The 25,573-nt window shown below is 42.8% G+C and overlaps 1 protein-coding gene across 1 annotated transcript; it reads right to left on the bottom strand.

Moving 5' to 3' along the window:
• Window positions 1-6,272: 6,272 nt before the first annotated feature.
• Window positions 6,273-13,330, bottom strand: NT5C1B (5'-nucleotidase, cytosolic IB). Its single transcript, XM_069805741.1, has 6 exons — window positions 12,949-13,330; window positions 12,658-12,825; window positions 9,671-9,800; window positions 9,039-9,161; window positions 8,148-8,332; window positions 6,273-7,178 (listed from the first exon to the last, which is right to left on the bottom strand). The coding sequence occupies exons 1-6, from the start codon at window positions 13,315-13,317 to the stop codon at window positions 6,840-6,842; spliced, it is 1,314 nt and encodes a 437-aa protein (XP_069661842.1). The 5' UTR covers window positions 13,318-13,330; the 3' UTR covers window positions 6,273-6,839.
• Window positions 13,331-25,573: the final 12,243 nt, after the last annotated feature.

Below are 25,573 nucleotides of genomic sequence, written 5' to 3'. Positions count from 1 at the left end.
TAGACCTTAAAGGCACCTGTAATATTTCATTCCCAGTCTTTGAGGCTCATGGAAGATCAATTGCTTCTGCAAAAGCCACGTCCAGTTGCGTCTGCCTTGGGTCTTCAGCTTGAGACGCAGAGGCTGGAGCGGGAGGTGAGGCGGTGCCGGGAAGGCCGCCAGCACAGGGCCACAACATCCCTGCTCTTAGACTCCAGCAGCAGCCCGCGGCAGAGTTTTGGCCCAAGGCTGGGGGCTGGTTAGGGCTCTCCCACAGCTCGTGAGCTCCTGCTAGGCAGTTTGGAAGCAGGCGTCGTGTTCTGGAGAGTTACCATGCACGTGGACTTTTCCATGCCAGTTGGCCTTTGTGGCGATGAAACGTTCTGGGAAAGTTGAGGGTGCTAGTGTAAGTGGAGCGAGAGAGTGTGTCAAAGCAGTGTGCCGAGACCTACCCCCCCCCCATGCTGCCTTCGCGACCGGATTTCTTTCTTAGGTATTTCAGCAGGTTCTGTGGCTCTGGATCAAGTTGGATTGTGTGTTTTGAGTCTAGCAGAGATGTTAGTATGTGGCCAAGCGTGTCTTGATAACCTACCTGCGTGCTGCAAGCAGAAGTGATGGGATGGGGGGGTGGGGGGGAGCGTTACAAAAGTCATTGTGGCGGCGTCTGCTCTGACAGCTACTCTGGAGTCTAAACATACCAGTGAGCTGACAGTCAGCCCTGCTGAACTCTTGCTTTGAGGACCACCTTCTGCTGAGTAATATTAGCTTAGAGGTAGCCTGTTTGAGGTAATCACATTTAGTGGACTTCAGGACTGAGGCGGTCTGTCCCATCCCAGTCTAGTGGAATGGAGGCTGCTTGCAGAACATGTGCATACATCCACTCACTCACCTCACACACTTACGTTCACTGGTCTCTTAAATACCAGCATGCACCCTAAGTCCGTCCAATATCTATACCCAGAGACCCAGGCACCAGCTGAGACACTGGTTTTTCCCAGATGCTGGTCTCTTCCTGTTGTCCAGTTTGAAGTGTGCTAGTGGTTCACATATGCACATAATGTGGGTCCCTTGAATAGCTGGTTTGTCCGGTAGCTCGCACCCAGACTGGATATCTCCAGTTGTTGGCACTGAGACCCTCGGGCTCCTGTCCTGGTATCGGCTGGGATAGAGTTAATTTTCTTTCTAGTAGCTGGTATAGTGTTATGTTTGGGATTTTGTATGAGCATAGTGTTGATAACACACTGATGTTTTCAGTTGTTGCTAAGCAGTGTTTAGACTAAGCCAAGGATTTTTCAGCTTCTCATCCCCAGCCAGCAAGAAGGCTGGAGGAGCACATGAAGTTGGGAGGGGACACAGCCAGGACAGCTGACCCAAAGAGGCCAAAGGGATATTCCATACCGTGTGACGTCATGTACAGTATATAAACTGAGGGGAGTTGGCTGGGCGGGGTGGATCGCTGCTCGGGAACTAACTGGGCATTGGTCGGCAAGTGGTGAGCAACTGCATTGTGTATCACTTGTTTTGTATATTCCAATTATTTTATTATTATTATTGTCATTTTATTATTATTGTTATCATCATTGTTATTTTCTTCCTTTCTGTCCTACTAACCTGTTCTTATCTCAACCCACGAGTTTTACTTTTTTTCCCTCCCAATTCTCTACCTTATCCCATGCGGTAGGAGGGGAAGTGAGCAAGCGGCTGCATGGTACTTAGTTGCTGTCTGGGGTTAAACCACAACAGCCCCTCAGACCTGCCAACTTAGTTTTGAATCCTTAACCCAAAACTTGTTTTCAGCCATCATCTTCATGTCATGTCTCCAGATCTCCCCCTTTACTAATCCTAGACCTTGATGAACCCACCCAAGGCAACGTGAACCCATCCAGGGAGTCAGGAGTGGCCACTGAAGTTCACTCATTTAAAATCATTTTCATCCTAGCCCTGGGAGAGTTGCTAGTAAAAATGTACCGAGAGACAACTAAAAGGTAACTGACTTTTGTCCAAGAGCAATGTAAGTTAAAAAAAGGTGTTTCACCAAAAAAAAAAAAAGAAGAAGAAGAAAAAAAAGGCAGTAATAGGGTTCAGTGCAGATTTAGCAATAAGATAGGGACAATGAGGATAAAACAACATGGATTAAGAGAAGTTCAGGATCAGGACTACGGGCCAGCATGCAGGTGGGTAGAATCCAGGGAGACAACAGTCTGTGGGGGACACCAGAAACAAGCTTGGCTGATAATAAGCATGTCTGTCTTGAGTCAAGACCTAGCACATTTGGGGAAATGAGTAAGAAACCCAAGAGGAAACACATGACCCTTCCGTCAGGTTTCTTGTGGCTGGTCTAGAGACAACAATTTGCAATAGTAACCTCCTCTTAACTGTCACATGTTGATGCTACCCACAGTCTGTTCACATTGCTGCAGTCTGTTCTGATGCTTCAGCTCATGTTATAGCTAAAGGAATGTGTCAGGGTTTTTTGGAAGTATCCTTACCATCTCTCCTCTGTCTGTCACACTTCTCAGGCAGTTTAAGGGCTGTATGGCTACCACATCTAAACACGCTGGATTCGCTGAGAGACCTCTTCTGTCTTTGTCTTCACCACAGAAAACTCTTTCGCTCTTCATTCTTGGCTCTTCACTGCATTGTGAGACTCATGGCTACTCCAGAGGGTATTTTAACCAGGCCACACCATTGCGTCTGCTTGTGACAGAGATGGCTTTGAGCATCCTTAACCTGATGTAAGAGCTGTAACCAGTTTGAGGTGTTCTTCCATATGCTCTGCTTATAGTAAGTCATATCTCTGGGAGGTGTTGGAGCCATGCCCACCTCTGCTGCCTAATAACCTTGCAGCCAAGGACCATGAGAAAGGGACGGTGGTTGCCAATGAGATGCCAGGACAAGAGAACTAGGAAATGCCCTGTTAGAGGAACAGATTCATCCTGTAAGAAATCTTCCTGGTGGGGGGTAAAGAGTCTGCTATTCAGCATCTGGCAGTGGGGACTCTGGCAGTCATCTCTGATATACCTACTACTTCAGATGACTGTGAATGTGTTAGAGGGGCACTGCCTCAAGGATCCTGCCTGGGTTGATCGATGGTCAATCCAGCCTTCAGTGCAAGGAGCATGTGCACAGGAGCTCATGGGTGATAGTGATCAGAAGCTGCTCATCTAGGCAGGGATGACATATGTATTCAGATGGTGTTGGTCCCAGATACTACTGAGCAGGGTAACTGAAAATTACTTTTTCTCCTAAGACATTGACCTGCTTCATTGCTTTCTCTACCCAACTCAAGGAGATGGGTGTGTTCTCTTTAGCAATATTGCATGCCAGTGCAGGTTACAGGATCTGGCAGAGGAGCCCAAGGGAGTGTACCTGAAGATCCTCCTCAGCATGTAGGAGCCTTCTGATTCCAGAGTCCTTAGAACAGATCACAGTCCAGGAACACAGGAGGACACATGTTGGAATGCATGCGATGATGACCATCTCCAAATCTTCATCTGAACTATTTTGTTTCCTCCAGATGGTTGTTTCACTATGCATGACATGCTAGCCTGGAAACTGAAAGGATGTTTTGGACGTGCAAAGGAACTGAGGAACATGGGTTTATCATGTCTTGGTAGGTGGTAAGAGGCATCCAATGCACTCTGAGGATATGTTCTCCTGTACAAAAAAAAAAAAAGTGAAGTCACCTTCAGGATCTTATTTCCAGTATTTTTGTCCATGGGGACTGGTAGCAGTAGGAGACATTCCCATTTGTCTTACCTGGACTCTTCCCTGATGTGGTGCACAAACTTGGAAGCTAAGAGAACAAGGACTGGCTTTGCCTGACAAGGCTCTGTTTCGACACAGAATTCAATCTGTGTTACCATTAATCCTCTTCCAGGTTTTGGCTGGGATGACAGTTTCTCTTTCATGAGTTGGTCTTCCAGTGTTATAAACAGGCTAAGAGACAGGACAGTCCAGAACCATAGGACTCCACTCTATTCCCCTACTGAAAATGTTATCCATTGTAACTGTGACTGGCTTTGGGTTATGAGGTGCCAGGGCATAAACTCATGGTATCCTTGTGAGTATGAGAAGCAAGACATTTTTTGTTGGGTTTTGTTGTTGTTGTTTGCTTGTTTTGTTTTGTGGATTGGAATGCTATTAAGAGACAATTCTGGTTTATGTCTACAAAAATAGAAACCCCTTTCCCTCAGGTCCTATCCCATTTCAGAGAATTTTCTTGAAAACTATTATTTGCTCCAGTAGCCAAGCCATGCCTTGGAGCAGAAGACAATAATTTTAATGGGCAGAGACTACTTGGCAGGCCTGAGTCTCCCCAAACACCCAGATTAGTCCGGATGGCACTTGCATGAGTGAATGAGGCTCCACTCACCCAACGTGCTGCCAGCTGGATATGCAAAGCAGCAGCCATCAAGCCTGGGACAGTTGCCTGACAATTAAAAAGCAGTGAATAATCTGAACAAACATCTAAGGGCGTTTTGCTCAACTAACTTAGGAGAAGTGATTGTGGACCTTAACATCAACTTCTGGACTTTAATGTCAATTTAAATTCTGTAACTAAGCATGTATATTCTACTATGTAAATTTAATATGTGAACTCTTTACTTCTCTTCACACATGCCTTAGTGCTGTCAGGAATGGCACTGCAAGAGGTAGTCCTCTAGTACTATGTGTGTCTAGACCAAAAAAGATGTAAAAACTGGAAGCTCCTAACTATGTCCTGGTCAGTAGGTTTCATTTTTGCTGGAGGTGGATGGTTGATTGGAAATAAAGGTAAACATAATAGACCAGATGATTCGGTTTCCAATTTATTCAGATTTACATGCTTACCCTGTCAGCACAAGAAGCTCACCTCTGGAGTCCCAAAGGGATCAAGGATCCCATTAGCCTTTTCCACTATCAAGCCTGAATTGCTATGTTCAGTGAGAATCAAGTGCCAGCAATCTGTGCACAGTGTTTGTTTTCCTGCACCCAACCTCTACAGCTCTAACAACGCAGGGATGAAGAATGGCTGATCCATGTTCCACTTCATCAAGGCAGGACCGGTGTTCCTGAAATTTGCAGCCATGCTTTTGTGGTGAAGGTACACACACATTTATATTCCACAGCTAAGGAATATTTTTTGATTCCTTGCTGATTCTGCACTCTCACATAAAAACACCTGCTAATAACATTTTTTATAATCTCCATTTGGCGAGGTAACTCTATCCCATCCTGGCAGACAATGACCAGGCCTCACTTATTCATGTCTTCCTCACCTCCTGGCTGGGCTGGGAAATGTGATATGTTTTGGGCACAAAGCCTTTAGCACTTACGAAATTCCAAGTACACCAGAAATCTGCAGTGCATCCCATCAACAACACATGCTGGTGTGAACACAAAAAAACCTTTCTAATGGTCTTTATTCAAGTTTCAGGCAGGATCAAGGCTTTCGCCTTTGTTTTCAAAGAACTTTGTGGCTTGGACCCAGAACATTTAAAAGATTACCTATGTTTCTGGGAGGGAAACCACAATTAATGCAATGAAGCTTTCTGCAATAACAGGACAGTTCATCCAGACAGAAGAGAACAAACTTTCTTAGAGGCTAACGTGGGATTCTAGAGTAAATTCCCCCAGGAACCACAGATCATCACAAGCCTTCACCAACTTTTACTCCCACTGCAAAGCACTTTCTTTTGGTTTTCTCTCTTCTCGTACAAATTCACAACAACAATAAAAATAAAACAGGACACTTGTTCCACTAGGGAGAGGAAGAGAACAAACAAAACCTGACAGATGTTAGTTGCGTCACTTGGAAGACACTCAGGTACATGGATGACACTGAGATACAGGAACTTAGCATAAAAGAGGTAGAATAGGCTTACAGTGTAAATCTGCATGAATTTATGTTGCAACAGGCACCTGTCCCCTGGAAACTCATATGAGGTTGCCAAACTGAGTTCACGCAGATCACAAACCAGCTGTAAATCCTAAGTGAATCTAGTCAAGAAACAAGGAGTTCCATCAACAGCATTATTTAAGGTAGATTCTCTGCTGTTATAAAGGTATGTTCTAAAGCTTCTGTCTTTGTGCCAGCCAAAATACTCACGGCATCTCTGACTTCTGCCCAGCTCTATGAAATCTGTTGGGACTTAAGTGTCTTTGAGAATTCTAGCGCTCTCTCAAATTTGGCTGGAAGTGTTCACTTCTGGTTCTAAATATCCAAAGGAGGCAAGAGACACAGAGACACTGATTACACAAACTCTGCATAGGAAATTATGCTAAAACCTCTACATAGAAAAATGACAACGTTCTGTAAAGCCAGCTTTATTAGAATAGGAAAACAATATAGAATAATAAAGGGTTCCTTTAAACACAAGATCAAATAAGCTAACATTTCACTGGAAGCTGAAACCTTGTGATAACAAACCTACTGAACACATACTTAACAAGCAAACCACCAACAAGTAAACACTTACATGTAAACTGTGCTTTTGGTAATATCAGAAATAACCATCAAGGACTAGCATTGCAGCATGATTTTTGTTATAAATAACCCGTCAACAGTTTTTTAGAGAAAATATAACTGTTCTCCCTGTCTCAAGCTATAAAAACAGTACAAACCTTTCCCTAATATCAAAAACACAGTGTTAGATCCAGACGGCTAAAAAGCCTAAACTGCTTAAGAATGCTATTAAAATAACTCTATTAAAAACTTACCTATATTAAAAATATTTCCTTTAAAGGCTGTTCTAGCCCAAAGTTAAATCTTTAAACATAGTGCTTACAACATACAAATGTAGAGGTTTTCAGACATAACTATTGGTATGTTAGAGGCTGGCTGAGTTAAGAACCTTATCGTTAATGGTGCCATCCAGTCATGTGGATTTGTGGTATTTCTGAGCAATGCCATAGGGAACATGCGCAGCTATGGTGCCTAATTTCTGTGCTCCTTCGATGTGAAACATCTGGTCATCAAAGAAAATATGAGGGCGGATTTTCACCAGGATCGGTCCTTTAGGAGCTCCCGCTAGGAAAAGTGCCTCATCAACCTCCAGACCCCAGCTACGAAGAGTCTTCAGCACTCTGGCTCCAGAGCTTGCTGCACTTCTGGCTGTGACCAGGAAGGTCCTTATAGGACAATTTAATCGTTCGTTTTTCGCATAGAACTTCTTCTGGAGTTTCCCTAGGTCTTCCAGAAAACCTTTCAAAGGACCCTGAGTATGAAATACCACAAGCATATTAAGTATTTGTCCACAGCTCCCAAAATCATTCTTTTGCTTTCTATCACATTGCCAGTTACATACAGGATTCCTTCCCTAATGCTATGCTACTCAGTAAATTCTCTATGTAATATGTCCAAAGGGGTCTGCACCCTCACTAGGAATTCACAAATTGGAAAAAAAGTTAAAACCATAATCCTACATGGTATGATCAGTAGTAAACTGATTCTCATTAAGGCTTACACGATCTCTTACAATATGAAGTTATAACTATAGTCTTTAACTTTAATAAAATGTTCTTTAAAAACACTTAACTCTTTTTACTATGAACCATGAGCTGCAATTTTTTTTCTGTGCAAAAACTAGTAAGAGACCTAATTACACAGGCATCACTAAACTCTTTCCAGATTAATGACAATATTAGAATTACACTCCGATTAAAAGAAGTAAGTGATAGTTTGGGTCAAACTGCAATGTATTGCACTGCCCAGCACTTTCAGAAACCAAGCTTTTATTATGAATTTATACCTTTTTTAACAATAGCAGAATTGGTCTTTCAGTTTAAGCTAATGTTAAAATATTTGTGGTTTTTAGACAAATGGCATAGGTCTGCTTGGGAATAAGCTCAGCTACTACCCTGTTTCAATAACCAGAATATCCTGGTGTTTGAAATTAACATAAATAATCAAGGAAATCAGTAGTAGCCTTTCATTTTTCTAATGATACAATTAAAATACAACTGTAAGTCACTGTCTTATATACGCAGTTCTCAGTGAAGTGGGAGATCTGGTGAAAGGACTGCAATGGTGGGCTCTTTTATGTCAAACATGCATTTTAAAGATTATCCTTGAAAAAGTAAATAAATAGGGCAATTACATACACACTGGGGGGAACTGGAGAAAGACAGCAGCAGTGAAAATCATCAGATGTTTTGAAAACTCACTGATTCAAAGAAGTACAAACCTGTGCAAGAGGCTTATTTTCATTCAGCTGTTCATGTTCAAAAAATCTATCTAATCCTTGCTCTTTGACAATCTGTTCTGATTCATCAGAAAAGAGAACCGCATCTCCATCAAATGCCACCCTCAACTGTGTATCCGAGTATGCAACATCTTTGTTGGCAGCAAACATCGTAGCTGATGCTATGCCTGAAAATGGATCAGAGAACCTCGGTTAGCATGTCCTGCAGAGTCATTCATTAAACTGTCAGCAGTTCAGTTCCAACAACTTATTTGTGGTGACCTTTATATATGGTGAGCAGAAACGATCACTAAAGCTAATTAGTAATGGCTGTTCTGAAACACATATGTATGGAAGCTGTCCCACTGACATAACTTCTTAGACATGCTTCCTTCTACTTATATGATAAGAATATACAAAAATGGTCCCCAAGGTGTGCTGAGACAAAGCAGGAAGTTCCAAGGAGACCACTGAATCAAACTATTTGCTATTTTTTAACTCCTTACACAACACAGAAGTTGGCTTTTGTTAAGTCATATCAAAGAAATTGCTCTATTCAAATAGAAGTTGAACAGAGGTAAGGAGGTGTGTATGGGAGTTCATTGCTTGTAGAAAGAGAAAAGAGAAGAAGAAAGAAAGAAAACAGAAAGGTGTGACAATGGTAGAGGGTGATTAAGTTGTCATTATCAGCAGGCTGAGGGGTCAGAGAGCAATAATAATACAGAGAAAAAACCTAATTTTATTTCAGTAAGTAAAAATAAGTTATAAGGTTGCACCATACAAAATTGTGACTTTCTGCATTTGATGCAGCAGTACTACTTTCTGTGAAAGACACATAATATTCATTTTCTAACAAGCTCAACAGAGAGAGAACAAAAGCGAGTCAATTCAAACCTGCTTCTATAGCTTCTTGCACTTTTTCAGAGTCTGCTGAGAGGTACAAGTTCGTAAGGTACGCAGTCAGGTAACCAATAGGACTTTTTCCTCCCGTCATACAGAAACGTTCAATTGTTAAGCCTAAAGTAAGAACAGCACAACAAGGTGTGACTCTGCCTTGACACTACAAACCTGTAAAAGGAACCCATTAAAAGGTATGCTAGCCTACAGCTGACAGTAAACTTAAAAAAAAAAATTTGTTCACCATAATTTCAACAAGTTAGACTACAATGTTTGATCAGCCCTTCCTCCTTGAGAATTTTTTAAAAAAATAAATCCTTCTAAGACAGCAGAATAACTGCTCTGAAGGTACATGTATAGGGGGGCACAAATACCAAACAACAAAAAGTATAAGGACTTCTCAGAAATTAAGATTCATACCTGACAAGTTAAATCTAGAGCTTTGGATCAAATACTGTTTAACACTTTCTCACTTATGCTGACACCCCAAAATAAGTATCATCCTCTGAGGAATGGGTGTCAGTACCAAGAAGCTGCTTTTACCAAGGCAGGAATAGGAAAAATAAAATTAATTCATTTTATTATGTAACAAGCAAGCAGTTCTACAAGGTAGTATTTATTTTACTTACCATAGTGATTGATGCTGTTTATCAGTCTCACTCCCACTTGGGCATGGTTATTAGTCATCAGAACAATATCAAATCGTTCTTCATCATCAGGGTACAGCTCAAGAAGCCGGGCATTGACATGCTCCAGCGCCTGCAGGTTAAAAATGTGCAAGTCAATAGACAAGTGGAATGTGCCTTGTTTCTTAATCACTGTGGTTTCAGTGATAGGACTGTCTTGAAGGGGAATGTGAAACACCTGATAGTTTAACTTGCCCAACTTGTTTTATTCCTTTCTGCTCTCCTGCTCCCAGCAACCATTTGACTGGGTTCATTTGAAAGGCAGCAAGTAACTTCCTTTTGCCGAGTTACAGAATTTAACTTTATCATGGAAATCCTTTTTCTTGGGACACCATAATCATCCAGAATAAATCAATGCATTGCTGAACATTATCACAATACCTATTAATCTTTTTTTTTCCTTGTCCACCTCAAACTTGGACTTCCTCGTCCACTTGAAAATTGTTCTTGTGAAATCAAGGAGAAAGCGTAAACTATTTGTTTTGCATGCACAAATGTGAATTGGGGCCACATACTTATGCAAAGATTTACTGACACAGTTCAGGTGGTCAGGTGTCAAAGACTGTCCTTAAGTAATGAGTACAAAGTCATATCCTATCAAACATGATTACCTTGGCAATTTCTAACTGCAGTACTGAATGAGCCAGATTTTGATTCATTTGAGATCTCTTTAAAGATAATGGGCCAACATGTTACATGCACAGTTTGGCATTCTTGTGTCCTTGGCCTTTCATCTGCTCATCTCTCTCTGTATCCATCTGTTCTCTCATCTTATTTAGAATCTTAACCCTTTGGGGTAAGGTCTGCTTTTTGCTCTAGGTTTATTCACAGACCTCTGCTTTGGGATCTTGGCCGTTGAATGGAATTCCTTGGGATTACGGCAACAAAGTCAACAATGAAACATCAGATGAATGCAAGATGGGTTGATTTTCATTAAGATGCTTTACAAAGTCAGGTCAGTTGTTAAGAATTAAAATACAGATTTCATTATTAAATTCTGGGAATCTCACTTTAAAAAGCATGGCTATGTCATGTGGGACTGTGCCTAGGAAAACTCTAAGTGAAGGCCTGGTATAAGGCCTAGGAAAAAATCTTAGTATGTGGTCATAACCCATTTCTATTGCTAATACTCTACTACACTGGCAATTTCTTAAAGTATTAGAGAATAGGGGGGAGTGGAGGAGGAGATGCCATTTGTTGTCCAGTGCCTGTATGCTTTGCAGCCCAAGGAGATCCTGGCCTGTGATGAAGATTCTTAAAGTTCTACAAGCATGAGATATAATCCTTTTAACTTAGTACCTTAAAGATTTCAATAAAGTTATCCAAACAAAATACATTATTCCTTTTTGCCTTCCTTGTCTCCAAGTAGAAAGTATCACCCAACAAACCCACAGTTCTCTAGCCTAATGATTCCTGTGACTAAGCAGTTTATGAGTATCTTAAAAAATATAAAGAATTCAAACGCAAATAGCATACCGGAAGGGAACGGAGGTCAAGGTGCATTTAGCTGAGCACGGCTAACAGCTCTGATTTTCAAAGCATGAAGAGTTAAAACAGTCAAACTTTGCTTAAATTCAAAGTGAATTTGACACTGAACTCTAACAAATCTCTTGAAAACTGACTGTGCTAGCAGGGCTGCTATCTCTAGCTGCTACAGATAGGAAAAGATGCAGTAAATTCACTAGTCGGCCTAGCCTCACTGGTGTACAAAGTGAATTATTTTATGACCACACTTTTATGTTAACACCACCTTTACAGTGCTTGTGCTATTAATGCCATTAACAGCTGTCTGTTATACTTACAACAGCGTGGGTATTGACATAAGTAATTTTTCCACCCTGTACTTCCAGAAAGTGATCAATGCGGAAAATGTTTTAAATTCCAGAGAGTAAAACTGAAGTAATGAAAGTCTGCTTTTAAAACCTGGAGTAAGTGTTCTGCCACAACTCTGCTGTCAGCAAGTATGACTGCTAATTATGGTTTAATAAATTTTCTAAAATTGCTGCGGTAGAGCTTATCAAACAATTCTCAATGGACACGAACTGTGTAGATGGCATTTTTTCAAGTCAGTCCCACTAAAACCTGTGTTCCTCAACACCATACATATTTTTTGGTTTTTTCTTTTGTAATTTCACTTGCTTTCCATGCTGGAGGCTGTTTACCTTGGCCATTTCTCTTATCTCGTGCAATGAAAGCAAAACACTCCGTTTCACCTCTGCTTAAACGCTGACTCCCAACTAGGTGGTCTAATTTCTTTTGCTGGTCCTCAAGAACAATTTCCAGGGTGACAACGAAAGCAAGGAAAAATTAAAGCTGACCAAGAAAGAAAAAAAGTATGTTCATTTCTGAATAAAGTAATCCAAATGATATGGAATCCACGCCGTCTTTAATCATAGGAGTCCTATTACGAGTGCGGCGTAAAAATGGAATGAGGAACTAAGATGTTTTGGTTCTGGCTTTTTGGGGAGGGGAAGAGGCTGCGGCAAACTTACAACGACCGGGGGGCCTGGCTTCGCTGGAAACAGTCTTAAAAGGAAAAGCGCTTCGTGCGCCCCGCCGACAGCGCGGGCTGCTCCTCACCCGCGCCGGGACACGAGCGGTGACGCCGCGGGGGAACCGCCGGTGCCGGTGAGGCCGGCAGTACGGGATGTCCCGCAGGCGCTCAGCGTTAGTGCCGGCGGGGGGGGGCAGAGAGGAGGGGTGCCCGGGGGTGGCGGGGAGATGCGGAGGTGATGCCGGGCTCCCCGGCCGCGGCGAGCCCACCGCCGAGGGAACGAGTCCCCGGCACGTTTCGGCGGGGCAGGGTCAGCCCCGCCCGAGGAGGCTTCGGGCTCTTCCTCTTCCCCAAATTTGGCCTCGCAGCATCCTCCGCAGCACCCCCACCCCCCCCACCCTCGCCGGGCCAGCCCGCCCCGGTTCGCGCCGGGTACCTTGACGAAGTAGAAAGCCGGTCCGGGTTTGAGGGTGACGTTCTCGTTGTCCTGCTGGTACTCCACGTACTTCTCCAAGCCGTGCTCCTCGTAGATCCGCCGCTCCTCCACCAGGTCGAAGAGGGCTCGGGAGGAGACCGCTACCGTGATGGCGTGCTGGGGCTTGGGCTGCGGAGCGGCCGGAGGGTAGCGCCGGCCCGCAGCCCCCGGCCTCGGGGGTGTCCCCGGCCTCGGGGACCCCCCCGTCCCCGTCCCCGTCCCAGTCCCCGTCCCCGTCCCGCCCGCACTCACCGGCCGGGGTCTCTTGGAAGGCAGGTTGTCGTAGAAAGCCTTGGCGGCCGCCCAGTCCTGCTCGGCCTCCTGCAGCCGCACCTCCGCGCCGTCGCCGGGCCGGGTCGCCTCCGGGCCGGAGCCGCTCATCCTGGCGGGCGACGGGGGCTGCGGGGAGCGGGCGCGGCCGGAGCCGCCGCGGGCTACCGGGAAGCGCTGCCGCTGCTGCTGCTGCTGCTGCTGCTGCCGCTGCCGGCGGCCGCGGCCGGCCCGCCCCGCCCCGCTCGGCTGGGGCAGGGGGAAGTCACCCCGGCGCCGAGCTTTCCCGTTCGCTCTGCCGCGCCCGGGGCCGCCCTGCCCGGCCCGGCCCGGCCCTCCCCTCCCCATCATCTTCCCTCCCCATCTTCCCTCCCCTTCCCCGGCGGCAGCACCGGCCTCGCGGGGCAGCGGGGCCGCGGCCTTCCCCCCGCGCCGCTCGGCAGGGCCGCAGCGTCTCTCCTCATGGCGCGGCCCGCGGCGGGGGCCGGAGCCGCGGCCTTTCCCCGCGGCCCGTGAGGGAGAGCGGGGCGCTGAGCTGCCGCCTCCCCTCCCCAGCGCCCGCTGGGACCCGACGGCTGCGCGCCGCGGTGCTTCCAGGGGCAGCGGCCTCCAGCACGGGTCGGATCCCCGGCATTGGAGAGCTGTTTAGATGCGGTGGGTGAACTGATTCCACGTTATCGGCAACAAGTTTCCAGGAGACCTCCCACTAACGTAGTGGTAATGTCTCCAGCAGTCAAGATGGGCTGGGTGTGAGCTGGGGGTCCTTTGCTCCGCACAGCGACGCAGAAAGTACCTTCGAGAAACAGTAATTTGGACAGTAGCGCTGAGGGCGTGCGCAGCACACGCAATAAACTGTTATTCTGGCAACTGGTTTGAGGGGTCCTGGACCCCAGAACCCCGCACAGGCCTGTGGGCTACTTACCTAATACGCACCTCTCGGAAACCTGCAGACCTGCTTATCTCAACCACAGCAAAGGTCGCCGAACTGATGAGCTAGAGGAGAGAGTGGAAAGCGAGCAAAGAAGCAGATTTTCCTCCCGAGCTAGTACGGGGTCTGGCACAGCGGACCCACAGTCTTTGCTGTTGTTGGTAGCCAGTGACTCGGTGCTATCTGTACGTCATAGCACATGTAAGCACCAATATTTTGAAAGGACGCTCTAAACATTGCTTCTGACCCAGATCACTGCATAATCTTTATCAAATGGTCAAGCCTTTCTGCTTCCATCCAGTCTCCAAAAAGGAGCATAATTATTTTTGCTATTTCTGCCTTTTTCTTTTTTTTTTTAATGTGGCTCCCCAGTGAAAGGAGGCTTATGTGATTATACCATCTGTCCGTCATTCCCCAGTGATGTCCAGTTCCAAATGAATTTGACAGAAGGATAAAGATCTCAAAGAGATTTAAATTCTTAAAACATTTAATGAGAATCAACAGCAGCACATAATTTGTTGCCCTACTGGGGGAAAGACTCTAGTGCAAATGCAGCATATTTATCTGCTCGTTCTTCTGCTACGTAATAGCAAATGAATACTCCCTGGCTGATCTGCCACCTCCAAATCTGCCACATTGCCTGTTGCCCAGCTAGTCAGGGAGGGATCTGGAAGCAGAGAAGAGGTGGAAACCGGGAGGCTAGAGTAAATGGGAAATGGGATTTGATCATACTGGGGAAGAGGAACTGGAAATACGAGGTAAAAGGAGAGATATTGAGAGTAGTGTAGTAGGAAGACAGATGTGAAAAGAGGAGTTAGGATCCCTGTAGGTGGCTGTTGTCATGGGAAGATGTAAGAGTCATAAATCTGAAAAAACCTGATTTTACTGGCTCTGCTACTGATAGATGTGCCTGTTTTCCTTGAATTTTGATCCTGAATATTTCACCCTAGTGTCTGTACTCAGAGCTGTAGCATGACATGCTACTCAGAGCTGTAGCATGAAAGCACCTGCTCCCCTACCAGCAGTCAGGTCAGGCACATCCCCGCTTTCCAACCCTCTTCTCCATGAGCAGCTGCAAGCCTGTCACCAGGCTGAGCAGCCAGGATTGGGAGAGCCTAGAAGAAGGGTTCAAGCCACAGAACAGCTGCTGCTGCTCCCAGTCACCACCCCTGTCCTGCTCGGAGACTTCAGCATCAGTCTAAGAAGGTCAGCTCTAAGAAGAGGCTGTTCCTGGTTAAATACTGCAGGTGAGTCTATTGCCCATGGAGAAGAGGGGAAAAGAACAGGAGGAATCAGGAACCAATCCTCTGGTGGTTACAAAACTGAACTGTCATCTCTGTGTGAACCTGCAGCAATACATTTCGCAGAGCTGTGCCCAGGTTGAATGCTTGTGCTGTATTCTCCACCACCCTGCATCTACTCGAGAGCAAAATCAGAGCTGCTCAAGCATGTTCTTTATTTTTAGTCCCCGTCCCCCCAAGAAAAGAGTCATCACTCAAGCGATGAAGACTCCTTTTAACCTTTTTAAGACACCTGAAAACTTTAAAGATGGTAACTTGGTACTGGGCCGGAGCAGTGCTGTTGAAGTGCTGCTGCTGAAAGCAATGCTATGCTAACATAAATATTTTGCTCACCAGACCCACATGGTATCTCTATGTAGCACTCAGCCGTGTGAACATATGCACTGAACTAAGATGTCTCTGTTCTGTGCTCGGTTGCTTGCTGCTGACATACCCTCCATTTCCTCTTTGCTGGAGATTGTGAACTGAGGGCCTAACATGAAAGCCTTCCAGCTTCAGCACTTTATAAATGAAATCTTGACTTTCCAAATGCAGAGGGTAGCAACCTTATCTACATCTGAAAAATGTAGTAATGCCCATGGGGTTCCAGGAAAGAGCTGTGTCTTGCTTTTACTAAATCTCCTGAGGACTCTAAGAAATAGGAATGGATCCAAAATTGAATGACTTTGTGGTTTCTGAGCTAAGCTAGAAAGGAAAGGAATTTTCTGCTATCGCCCATTAATTTGTAGGGCATTTGCATTTAAACAAACAAAAAAGAATCTGTGTTACTATCTTTGTATGTACTTTATAGTGAGTGTACAGCAAAAGTAAGTCATGCACATGCTCTGAAGCCTGTTATAAGTAGTCAAATGAAAAGCAAGTTCCCCTGCCTGAGCTGTCAATATTTTTCCTATGTTAAGAATAACCACTAAGTAAGATTGATATGTTCTTGTTCAAGAAGGAGCTCAAAGTGCATTACTAATTAAAAAAAAAAAAAGTGGTGTTTTTTCTTCTTTTGATAACTCCATCTATCTGGAAAGATGTGAAATATTTCCGAATATTTAAAATAGTGAGATCAGAAGTAAGGAAAAGACTCTCAATGGAAGGACTTTTTCTCCCTTTAGATGTATAGATCCTAATACATATTGTGCATGATTATATCACAAACACGTAGACTCCAGGGCCTAACTCTCAGAGTCATGTCAGGGTCACTTCAGAGTATGATTGCGCTGACTTTTACTTCATATATGCATTGTGATTTTTCATGCTGAGATCCCAATACCCATAGCATAAGTATGGTGTTCCCAGAAGGAAGGAACCCGAGAAGGGCTTTGATCTAGGTTAACCTGCTGTGGCAAAATGTGTGGCAACACTGTCACATTACATCTGACCTGCCAGATAAATAATTTGGAAAACCCTCCTTGTCTGTAGATAATATAAATACTTCTGATGCAATCCTAGAATTCAAGACCTGATTCTTTAAAACAGTTAACAACTGATTTAGTGTACGTTTCCACAAATCCTCAATGTGGATCTCAGGCAGTCTGTATTCCTTTGGTCACCTGCCTCCTGTTGATCAAACTTCGTCTAACACAGGCAGAAATGACAAAAAAGCCGTTGGTTTGTGCCAAAGATGTGCATGATGAAGCTGCTTCATGCCTTGAAGGCATATGTATTCACACTGAAGAAATCTTCCCATTGCATCACAGTATTCACTTTCCCTTTTCATCTCATGATGCTTTCTAGTTCATCTAACAGTCCTTCAGGTTATTTTGGTCCCTCCTCAGCAGTATTTTCTGTTCTCTCTCTCTTCCTTCCTCTCCTTCCCTCCCTCTGGGTTTGTGCAGGGAAACAAGAATACAAAAACCTGTGGCATCACATTGTAATCTATGGCAACCGCCTTGTGTCTTTTCCTGGCTTTGCTTTGCTGCTAGTCTTTCTTTAATAATATGTTCATTTGCAACAGCCACATAAATTACGTAGTGACATAGATCTAAGGTGATCTATTCCATCTCCATCATTTTGAGCATGACTCATTCCAGTGTTCATGTGACAGGTTAGGTGACAAGCGAAGCTGAATCCAGCACAAGTGCAGAGGATTGCTACAGAGGAGCCATAAGGTTCACTGACGTGTGATCTCTTTTCCCTAAGCAATCCTGTTTAATTATTGCAAGGGTAGTTTCATTTTTCCTATCATTTAAGTTTTCTGTTCCTTAATCTTGTCCGGATGAAATCAGCAGCCAAGTTGTGTCTTTAGCTTTTTGGAGATTTCTTCTCTCTAGAGGACTTCATATAATTTTTCCTAGGAAAATATAATCCATAACAAATCTTTATAGAACTGAACTGTCTTCCTAATTCATCTGAGCTGAGCAACAAATTACTAGCTTACTTTACCACAAGAAAGGCTCATCACATAATTGCAAGTTTTCAAAACAAATCGAGAAGAATTCTGAAATTCAGATAAAGTACTATTTTTACCTAGATGTTAACTAAAAAGGTAGGAAAGCGGTGCCTTAGCTCCAATGCTGAATACACCTGACCCATCTAGTAGTTTGCCACAAAGAGAATTGAGCAGCATTCAGTGACTTTTCTTACAACAGAGCAGGAGTCCAGCTTCAAGCAATCCTGGCCATCTCGCCAAGAACATGGAATATGACAGATAAGAATACAGTCTTGTTGAAAGCCTGTGGTCAGAAAAGGCTCAACAATTGGCACATATCCTATCATAAAATAATTATATTGGTGTTTTTTTAGTTAGAAAAGAATCAGTAATAAAGTCATAACTTCTGTCTTTAAAAAAAAGAAAGCCAACAACAATAACAATAGTAATAGTTTTAGCTGGTCAGGATTTGACTTTGCAGTACTGGAATTGCTCTGTAGGCATTTACAGAACACAGGAAAAAAAAAATGCGCTGCAGGAAGGTTTGTCACTGTTCCAAGCTTAAACAGAAGAATATTTGCATTACAAAACAACCACACATAAGATGGAAGGTGGATAAACTATACACGCAAACCCTATGGGGTTCCTAGCTCCTACTGAATAAAAAGTACAATATCATGAAAAATTTTAAATTCAGCTCTGTATAATGGAGACAGTTGTTTCAGTATTTTTCATTATGCATCAATTATCTCTTTAATAATAGAAATAAATGGAGGCTCCAGTCACGCAAGCAGCTCCACACAGGGACATGTCTGTGCAAGACCGAGACCTAAATTTTGAAACCCTATTGATTCATTTTACCATAACAAAGAAGTTAAACTATTCTAAGATTCACTGTGGTAATTACATGTTCTATTCTGCATTAAATACCCATGATTTAGCTATTAGGTTGTGCTAGCTTCCACGAGGGTTCAACTTAAGTATTAAATTAGGTTAAAATCTTTAATGAGAAAATCACATTGAAAGAGATTCCTAGGTCATATTTTTGTGTGCTCGTACAAAAATACACCAGATATATCACTTAATCCCTGTTGCACTGTGCTAGTTATGGTTTTAAAAAAAATGAGAGAACAAGCAAGACTAGATGTGTTTCTCCTCCCCCCTCTCCAAGGCATACATAGAAAACCCATTCAAGCAACATGTAGTTTCCCACCCGTTTCCTGAATGGAACAAGGTATCCAACAATGTGCGCGCTCGAGTGACACTGATGGGGGCTACTGCACGGCCCCTGCTGCTCCAGCTGAGCAGTCCCACGGGCTTTGGGCAGCAGGAGCAATGGCAAAGCAGAACCATCAGAGCAAAAACGTCCACTGATTGCGTTACGGCACCGACTGCCTTTCACACATATATTGGGAAAAACAAATCCGCTGTTTTCCTACAACAGGACATCTGCCTTTCCTCTTTACGTACATAGCAAGTCTCATTCTAGCCTTACCCCATGGTGTAACTCATGAATAATGGGACCTACACAGCAGGCTGGGAGACAGGATTTTTGTTTACGTAGCCAACCCTCCTGCTACTGTCCTTGAGGACAAAGCCTTTTTGTTTGTTTCTCATGAGTACGTGAAAAAAATACACTTTCTACACACTCCTAGGCAATGAAGGATAGGGATATGGTTTGAAAATGTACAAATGGCTCCAAGCAAAGGGTGTGGGACAGTGTGATTATACCTATTAATAAAGGAGACAAGCTTTAATTGCAGCGAGAGTGCTTTTGACTGCCCAGAGTTACCACCCAGTTCCAAGAAGAGGATTGTACGTGATTAGTGCAGCGCTCCTGAGGGGGAAAGAGGAGCCAGAAGTGTAAATACAAGAGGAGATTTAGGGCTTCTCTAAGCTACGGCTTCAAACCTGTCAGCAACCTGCGCACAACATCTCTGTTATTTTAGTTATGATGCGATTCTGTTTCGCAGAGAATGTGTATCCCATTTCTGGTTCAGGTCCCCTCCCTCCTTTTGGTGAGTTAAGCATTTGGGAGAAAACGAGTAAAGACTAAAAGTGATGATAATATATTATTGTTTGTGTTATGCTGGTTTCCAAGGGCCTCAAAAAGCATCAGGGAGCTGTTGTGTTTGATGCTGTAGGAACACACAGGAAGGCACTCCCCATATGACATCCCTCCTCCCTTCTTGAGTCCTCTCAGTAGGTGGAAGATTATTTTTGCAGACCTCTCCAAGCTCAAGCATTAAGTATGAGGCTCGTACGGTTGCCTTTCTCCGTGTGCTTTCCCACACCTGGGCTGTGGTCTCATGCATTTGCAAAGCAGTGCTTCAATCCCTCTCCAGCACTTGGCCTCCACACGGCCAAGAAAACTGGGCTGACCTAGTCGGTGTGATCGCTAACAGGAATTAGCTGGTGCAGAGGGTCGTGAGACGAGGTTATGGGACTCAGCTGCAGCCAAAGGTGAGACCCACACTCAAAAGCTCCTTGCGCTATGGCTTCTCCTTTCATCGTGTAACTCAACTGTTCCTTGGACGTGTTCGTCAGTTCACACTGTGCGTGCATCGGGGTAGAAAATAGTCCAGAAGTCTGCTTTTAGTTCCCTTGAAAGCCACTTTCAAGTTGTATTACTTACATCAAAGCAGTATTTACATTTCTCTGTTTTCAATATTTTTCTTTAGGGCATCGAAAGATAACAATATGAGCAGTAATGGCAAAAGTAACAACAGTAATAACACAAAAGCAATGTTTCTGGTAGGAAAAAATGATGTATAGTTCCATGTCTACATCACAAAATCCAACCCTCATTTTATGTGGTGCTATAAAATCACAGAACAAAAAGAGAAACTCAGTGGGATTTCAGTAGGCCATGGATCATATAACTGGATGATCTGAGTTATATTATCAGCTCCAGCTCCTCACCTTGAACAAAACACATCAACTGTCTTGCTTTCATCCTATTTTCCTTCCTGTACAAAAATTTCCACATTGGATGCAGTCATTATGGTCTTTCTCTGTAAAGAAAAAGGTATGTGTAGAAGGCAGTTCATTCCGCTGAAGGTTTAACTTGCACCTTGGATGCTCTTCTCTTTCATATGGAGACCCTACGCCAATTGCATTGCTGAGGCCAATGCCTTGGGTAAATGTGTGTGTAATGGTGGTGCAGTGCAGGGGAATGAATCCAGTCCTCTGAATCTAAGACGTTTGAACAAGATTAATGTTCAGGCTCTCCAGAGGTACTGCAGGCTTTTTAACCTGCCTGGCAAGCCCTGTGTAGGACTTAAAAGCTGGAAGCTACAGGTCTACTAAAACATGGAAGGTCTGCGAGAAGTGCAGTCAAAGGTAACCCAAGGATCTCCAGAGTAGCTATGGTGGTACTGGTGTGTCAATGTGGCAGCAGTAAAGAGGACAGCACAACTAGCCAGCGTTTTTACAACCTAGCCTGGCCCAGAGCTGCTGTGCCTGTTTCTGTGTCGGATAATTTGATTTTGTCCTCATCGGCTGGAGTCGCAACCTTGACAACCTCGTGCTGTGTGACCATACCTCAACAAGTTATTTCTGTTCTACTGAAATACATATTCTGTGGTTTTGTATGTGTATTACTGTGTGAAATTCAGTGGTCTGCAGCATGAGGGAGGTTATACGGGTTGATAGGAAAGGCTGTTCATGTGTTTAAACTCAGTGAATCACTGTGAGATGGGATTGAGCGGAGTTTTTAGAGAGACTCGGGCTGAGAGACTGTGAATGTGCAGAGAGCAGGGCTCTGACAGTTCCCAACAGCCTGGTCGGATTTGCCGGTTCTCTGGTGACAGTGCCTACCACTGCCTGCGTTTGGTTTTAATTAAATTGCATTGAGCGTTTTTGTGACCTGCAGCCATGTCCTTTTATACTGCCCTGTCTGCTCGCAGAGGCTGAAAAGATTACTGTAAATCAGGAATTAATGTGATGCTGGGGTGAGTCAGAAGGCTGAGCTGGTCCTGAACTCAGCCTCTAACAACATCATTGCAATGCCCACTGCTAGGCACTAGTCACAGAATTGAAGCTGAAAGTCTGGTGCCTGGCTAAATTTTTATTTGGGTAACTAAATATTATAATATACTGTGTAGAAAGTAGAAAAAGCAATGAAGAGTAAGAAAAGATTTCCCAAGTCTATTTCCTTGATTTCACAATAATGTGACTATATACACCAATGTATGTATTAAAACCAATTAGATTTCTTTTGTTCTCTGTTGAAGTTGGAAAGCTGTTATAAAGTCTCTCAGACATATTGTCTCTACTTCCCAGACTGAAGCTAATAGATAAGTCTGTCATACTAGAGCTTTTCATGATGTTACCCTTGTGTCCATGGTGGTGTATCTTCACAGCCTTTATTTTGGTGAGGTGTTCTCCCCACTAACTCCAGGTGTCCTTCTCTGCATCTGTCCCAATTCCAATAAGCCTTACACGAACCACGAAACCCAACATTTCATTGAATGTACCAATGTCTTACCAGGACTTCTTGGAATTACATTTACCAGAATGCTGAACATGTCACTTGGATTGCTGCAAGTAATTCATGGATTATGAACCACCCATTCTTTAAGGCTCTGTACAAACACACATAAGCCAAATGCTGTGCTTCAAAAAGCTGCCCATAAGCAATTGAACAGGAATAAGAAATTTGGGCACCTTCTAAGCCTTAACTTGTGTGTCACACAGTATATACTCATTGTATTTTGGCCATATTTACTAATTATCATGTCTCATTATTAACAGCATTTGTTAACCATGGAGATGCTAGTTTTCTTGTTCTTTTTGTTAAGCTCCTGATCTTGTACCTTGTACCATTGCATTTAATCTCATTTTTAATCTGCTAGTTTACAAGACCATTCAACCTTACTAAACAAATAAAAGCAAATCTGATAAAATTTGCTGTCTTCTTAAAATCAGGAAAGATATTGACTAACAACTAAGGTTATTAACAAAAATTAAGTAAAATCAGATTAATGAATGACTCAGGAGGAATTAACAGAGCCAATGAGTTTCCACATGTCCCATTTAGTAGTTCCTTCCTCACCCTAAAATTCTTTTAATAACATCTGGTTTTATATGTAATATGAAAATTATTCAGTAATAAGTCATAAAATATGGTGTCATATCACATAACCAAAATAAACTTTTCTATAGACCTTCAAGAAGATTAGTTTTGAAGTACTTCCTCTGTATAAAAATCAGATATTAATGAAAAAAATGTTTATTTGTGCATGACCTGCCTTTGTTATGTAAATGAATGCAATTTTTCTTTCTTTCTAGTTTTGACTTAAAGCTTTGAATACTACTTAGTATCTTCAATTTATTTTCAGCTGACTTAATTAGTAGTTGTTTGATAAAAGCTATATATAGCTATCTCTGTAGATATTGCTTCTCTAATATCCTCACCATTTATACTAATCAAGTAAAAATAACATTACTTCTTATCCAGCCAGGAGGTATGTGATGAAATCTGTTGTTTATCAAATCCAGAAGTAATTAGCGCTTATCGTTACTGGTACCATTTGTTCATCCATTCATTCCTACCAAAATGACACAGTTCCTGTTGATACTTATATCTCTAATAATATCACAGATATTTGGATATGGTATTTCTCACTGTCTTCTCTAATCAGTTTTATAGTTTTCTGCCTTATGCATGACTCTCTTCCACATGACATCTTTCAATTAAGGTCTATGGTCAAAATTCTGTCTTTCCTGCCCATAGTGAGATATTTTCATCAGAAAAATTTCACTCATCCAGAAACTGGCTTCTCTGTCCTGGAAGAGGCTCAAATGAGCCACAGCAGACCTCCAGTGACAAAGGTTCCGTACAGCCCCCACAGAAGTTAAATCTTTAACACTTAATAGACCATCTCAGAAATTGAAAATGGCATAGGAATAACTGGGTTTGCTCTGTTGGCTACAAATTCTTTTAAAAGGGAAAAGTTGCAATATATCTGGGCCATAGATTTCTTCTGGTTGTGTTAGAACTGTCTAAGTTAGAAACCCTGTGTGTAAGTCCCTTAGATCTCCAGTTCAGCTGAATTTCATCAAATTATAAATCCTTGCCAGTCATGAACGTCAAAAAAGTACCACTGAGTGCAAGGGAAAAAAAAAACCCAACCTGTATTTTGTTGTAGTTTCCCCCACCATAATAGCTTCTGAGTAGTACAAAAGCATTAATCAAAAAGCTCTTGATACTCTAGAATAGATTTTGCTTATTTTTTTTCTGTAAGTTACAGCATGTTGGCAGGAAGCTTTGGGGCATCCAAGTGAGAACGGAATATGCTCAGTGCAGATTACATCTTCAGCGGATTCTTGCCTAATTCAAGTATATCTCTCCTAAGCATGTGTAAACAGATTTTCTAAAGCCTCAGAACTTGGCAAATTTAAGTTGATTTTCAGAAGCACGGCAAAAGTTACTTTAAAATATTAATGTGAGCCAAACAATATATTGTTCCCAAACTGCATTATAGGAAACAGAAGAACAGATTTTTATGAAATAACTTTTCTCAGTCCAGGTTGAATTTAGAATAATAATAATAATAAAAAAAATCGCAAAGAATTAAAGTTTGGCAAAGTGGAAAATATTAGTCGGCTTAAACTATAGCTTTTAATACATATTCTGCCAACAATGTATTCACTCCAAAATGGGAGAACTCTTTGCAGCTGAACAAAAAGTTGTGAAATAACTGGTAGCCACATTCTTGGGTTTTATTTAGTGCCACGAAAAAGTCTCTAAATAGCAGACCACGCACCGCATATGATTCTGATGAAATGCAAAAGAAGGTAAGTAGTCAATTAAATTGTAGTACAAAAACGTAGATAAAATGAATCTTTCAGAGGATTTGGACACCAGTTTCATAGTATGTCCCAATAAAGATAAGCGATACTGCAAAAATATGTGAAAACAGCAACCATGAAGTTTGTCATACTAGCGACTCTGATATCTTACAAAAAAATAATAAGCTATAATAGGCTCATGTTTTCCTATAAGCCACTCTAAGGCATTTTTTGTGAGGTGGTCTCATGGTGCGTTGCATCAGTAGAGAGTTCAAATCCTGTTACCATTTCAAAATACTTCTTCCTATTTCAATCTGTACAATTGCACGGTGGTCATCAAAATTCCTCACAGATTCAGCTATTTAAAAAAAGAAAAAAAAGATAAATATAACTTCTTATCCCAAACAGAATTTTTGCAGTTTATCATAAAAGTCCCTCTTTTAAAACAAACAAACCAACCAACCAAGAAACAAACCAAACAAAAACCAAACCCCAAACTAGTCCAGATGCCCCTGAAATGACACAACTCCAGGTTTGATTCTTGACATAGGGTTTCAGGGCAGCATCAAATGGCATTTTCCCCAGCAAATAAGCTACCCCATTCAGTTCATAATTCTGGTGAGGGTCTACAAATGAAGTAGTTTATTCAATTAGCACAGAACAGTAATGATTTGCTTGCATAGGATCCTCTCCATCTTCCAATAAAATCACAGAGGTGCTCCAAGCCTCCATTTCTCCCTCTGCAGCTGCCAGGGGCACTCCAGCTCCAAAGTACCCATGTTGTGCTGGGGTAGCAGCTCCTCATCCCATGATGCCACCAAGAGGAACCTGGCATCAGGACCTCCAGGACACCTGATTCCAGCTTTTGTAACTGTTTGCAATGCAGTGGCTGCTCTCTGTTTGGGGGGAGGCATGTCAAGTGCTAGGTAATGTGTATGTAATGAGTAAGAATGCTAGAAAGTTTCTGGCACTTCAGCTCCTTTCCAGTATGGCCATCTCCTTTCTGTTAGGGGTGAGACTGAAAATCCTCTTCACTCTTGCCTTTGGATTTTAGAGTCTTATTGCACGACCTTATGGAGAATAAATGAAAAAGGCATCTAAGACCTTTTAAAGTGTGTTTTTCTACACCCAGCCAATGCTTAAATACTAATTACATGTTTTGAGTTTCAAATTTCCTGCCAGTGACTTTCCTACTATTCTAGAACTGGCTTTTACTCTGTATTT

This window comes from Haliaeetus albicilla, chromosome 18 (genome assembly GCF_947461875.1).
Source record: "Haliaeetus albicilla chromosome 18, bHalAlb1.1, whole genome shotgun sequence".
Taxonomy (NCBI): domain Eukaryota; kingdom Metazoa; phylum Chordata; class Aves; order Accipitriformes; family Accipitridae; genus Haliaeetus; species Haliaeetus albicilla.
This window is presented reverse-complemented; position numbering and strand designations above follow the sequence as displayed.

What these genes read in the sequence shown, in the direction of transcription:
- NT5C1B (XM_069805741.1), bottom strand. Translation starts at nt 13,317, where the DNA reads ATGATGGGGAGGGGAGGGCCGGGCCGGGCCGGGCAGGGCGGCCCCGGG. An exon ending in CTTCCAAGAGACCCCGGCCG is followed by an intron (nt 12,826 to 12,948) that starts GTGAGTGCGGGC and finishes GCCGCTCCGCAG; the next exon opens with CCCAAGCCCCAGCACGCCAT. An exon ending in CGGCTTTCTACTTCGTCAAG is followed by an intron (nt 9,801 to 12,657) that starts GTACCCGGCGCG and finishes TTTAACCTGCAG; the next exon opens with GCGCTGGAGCATGTCAATGC.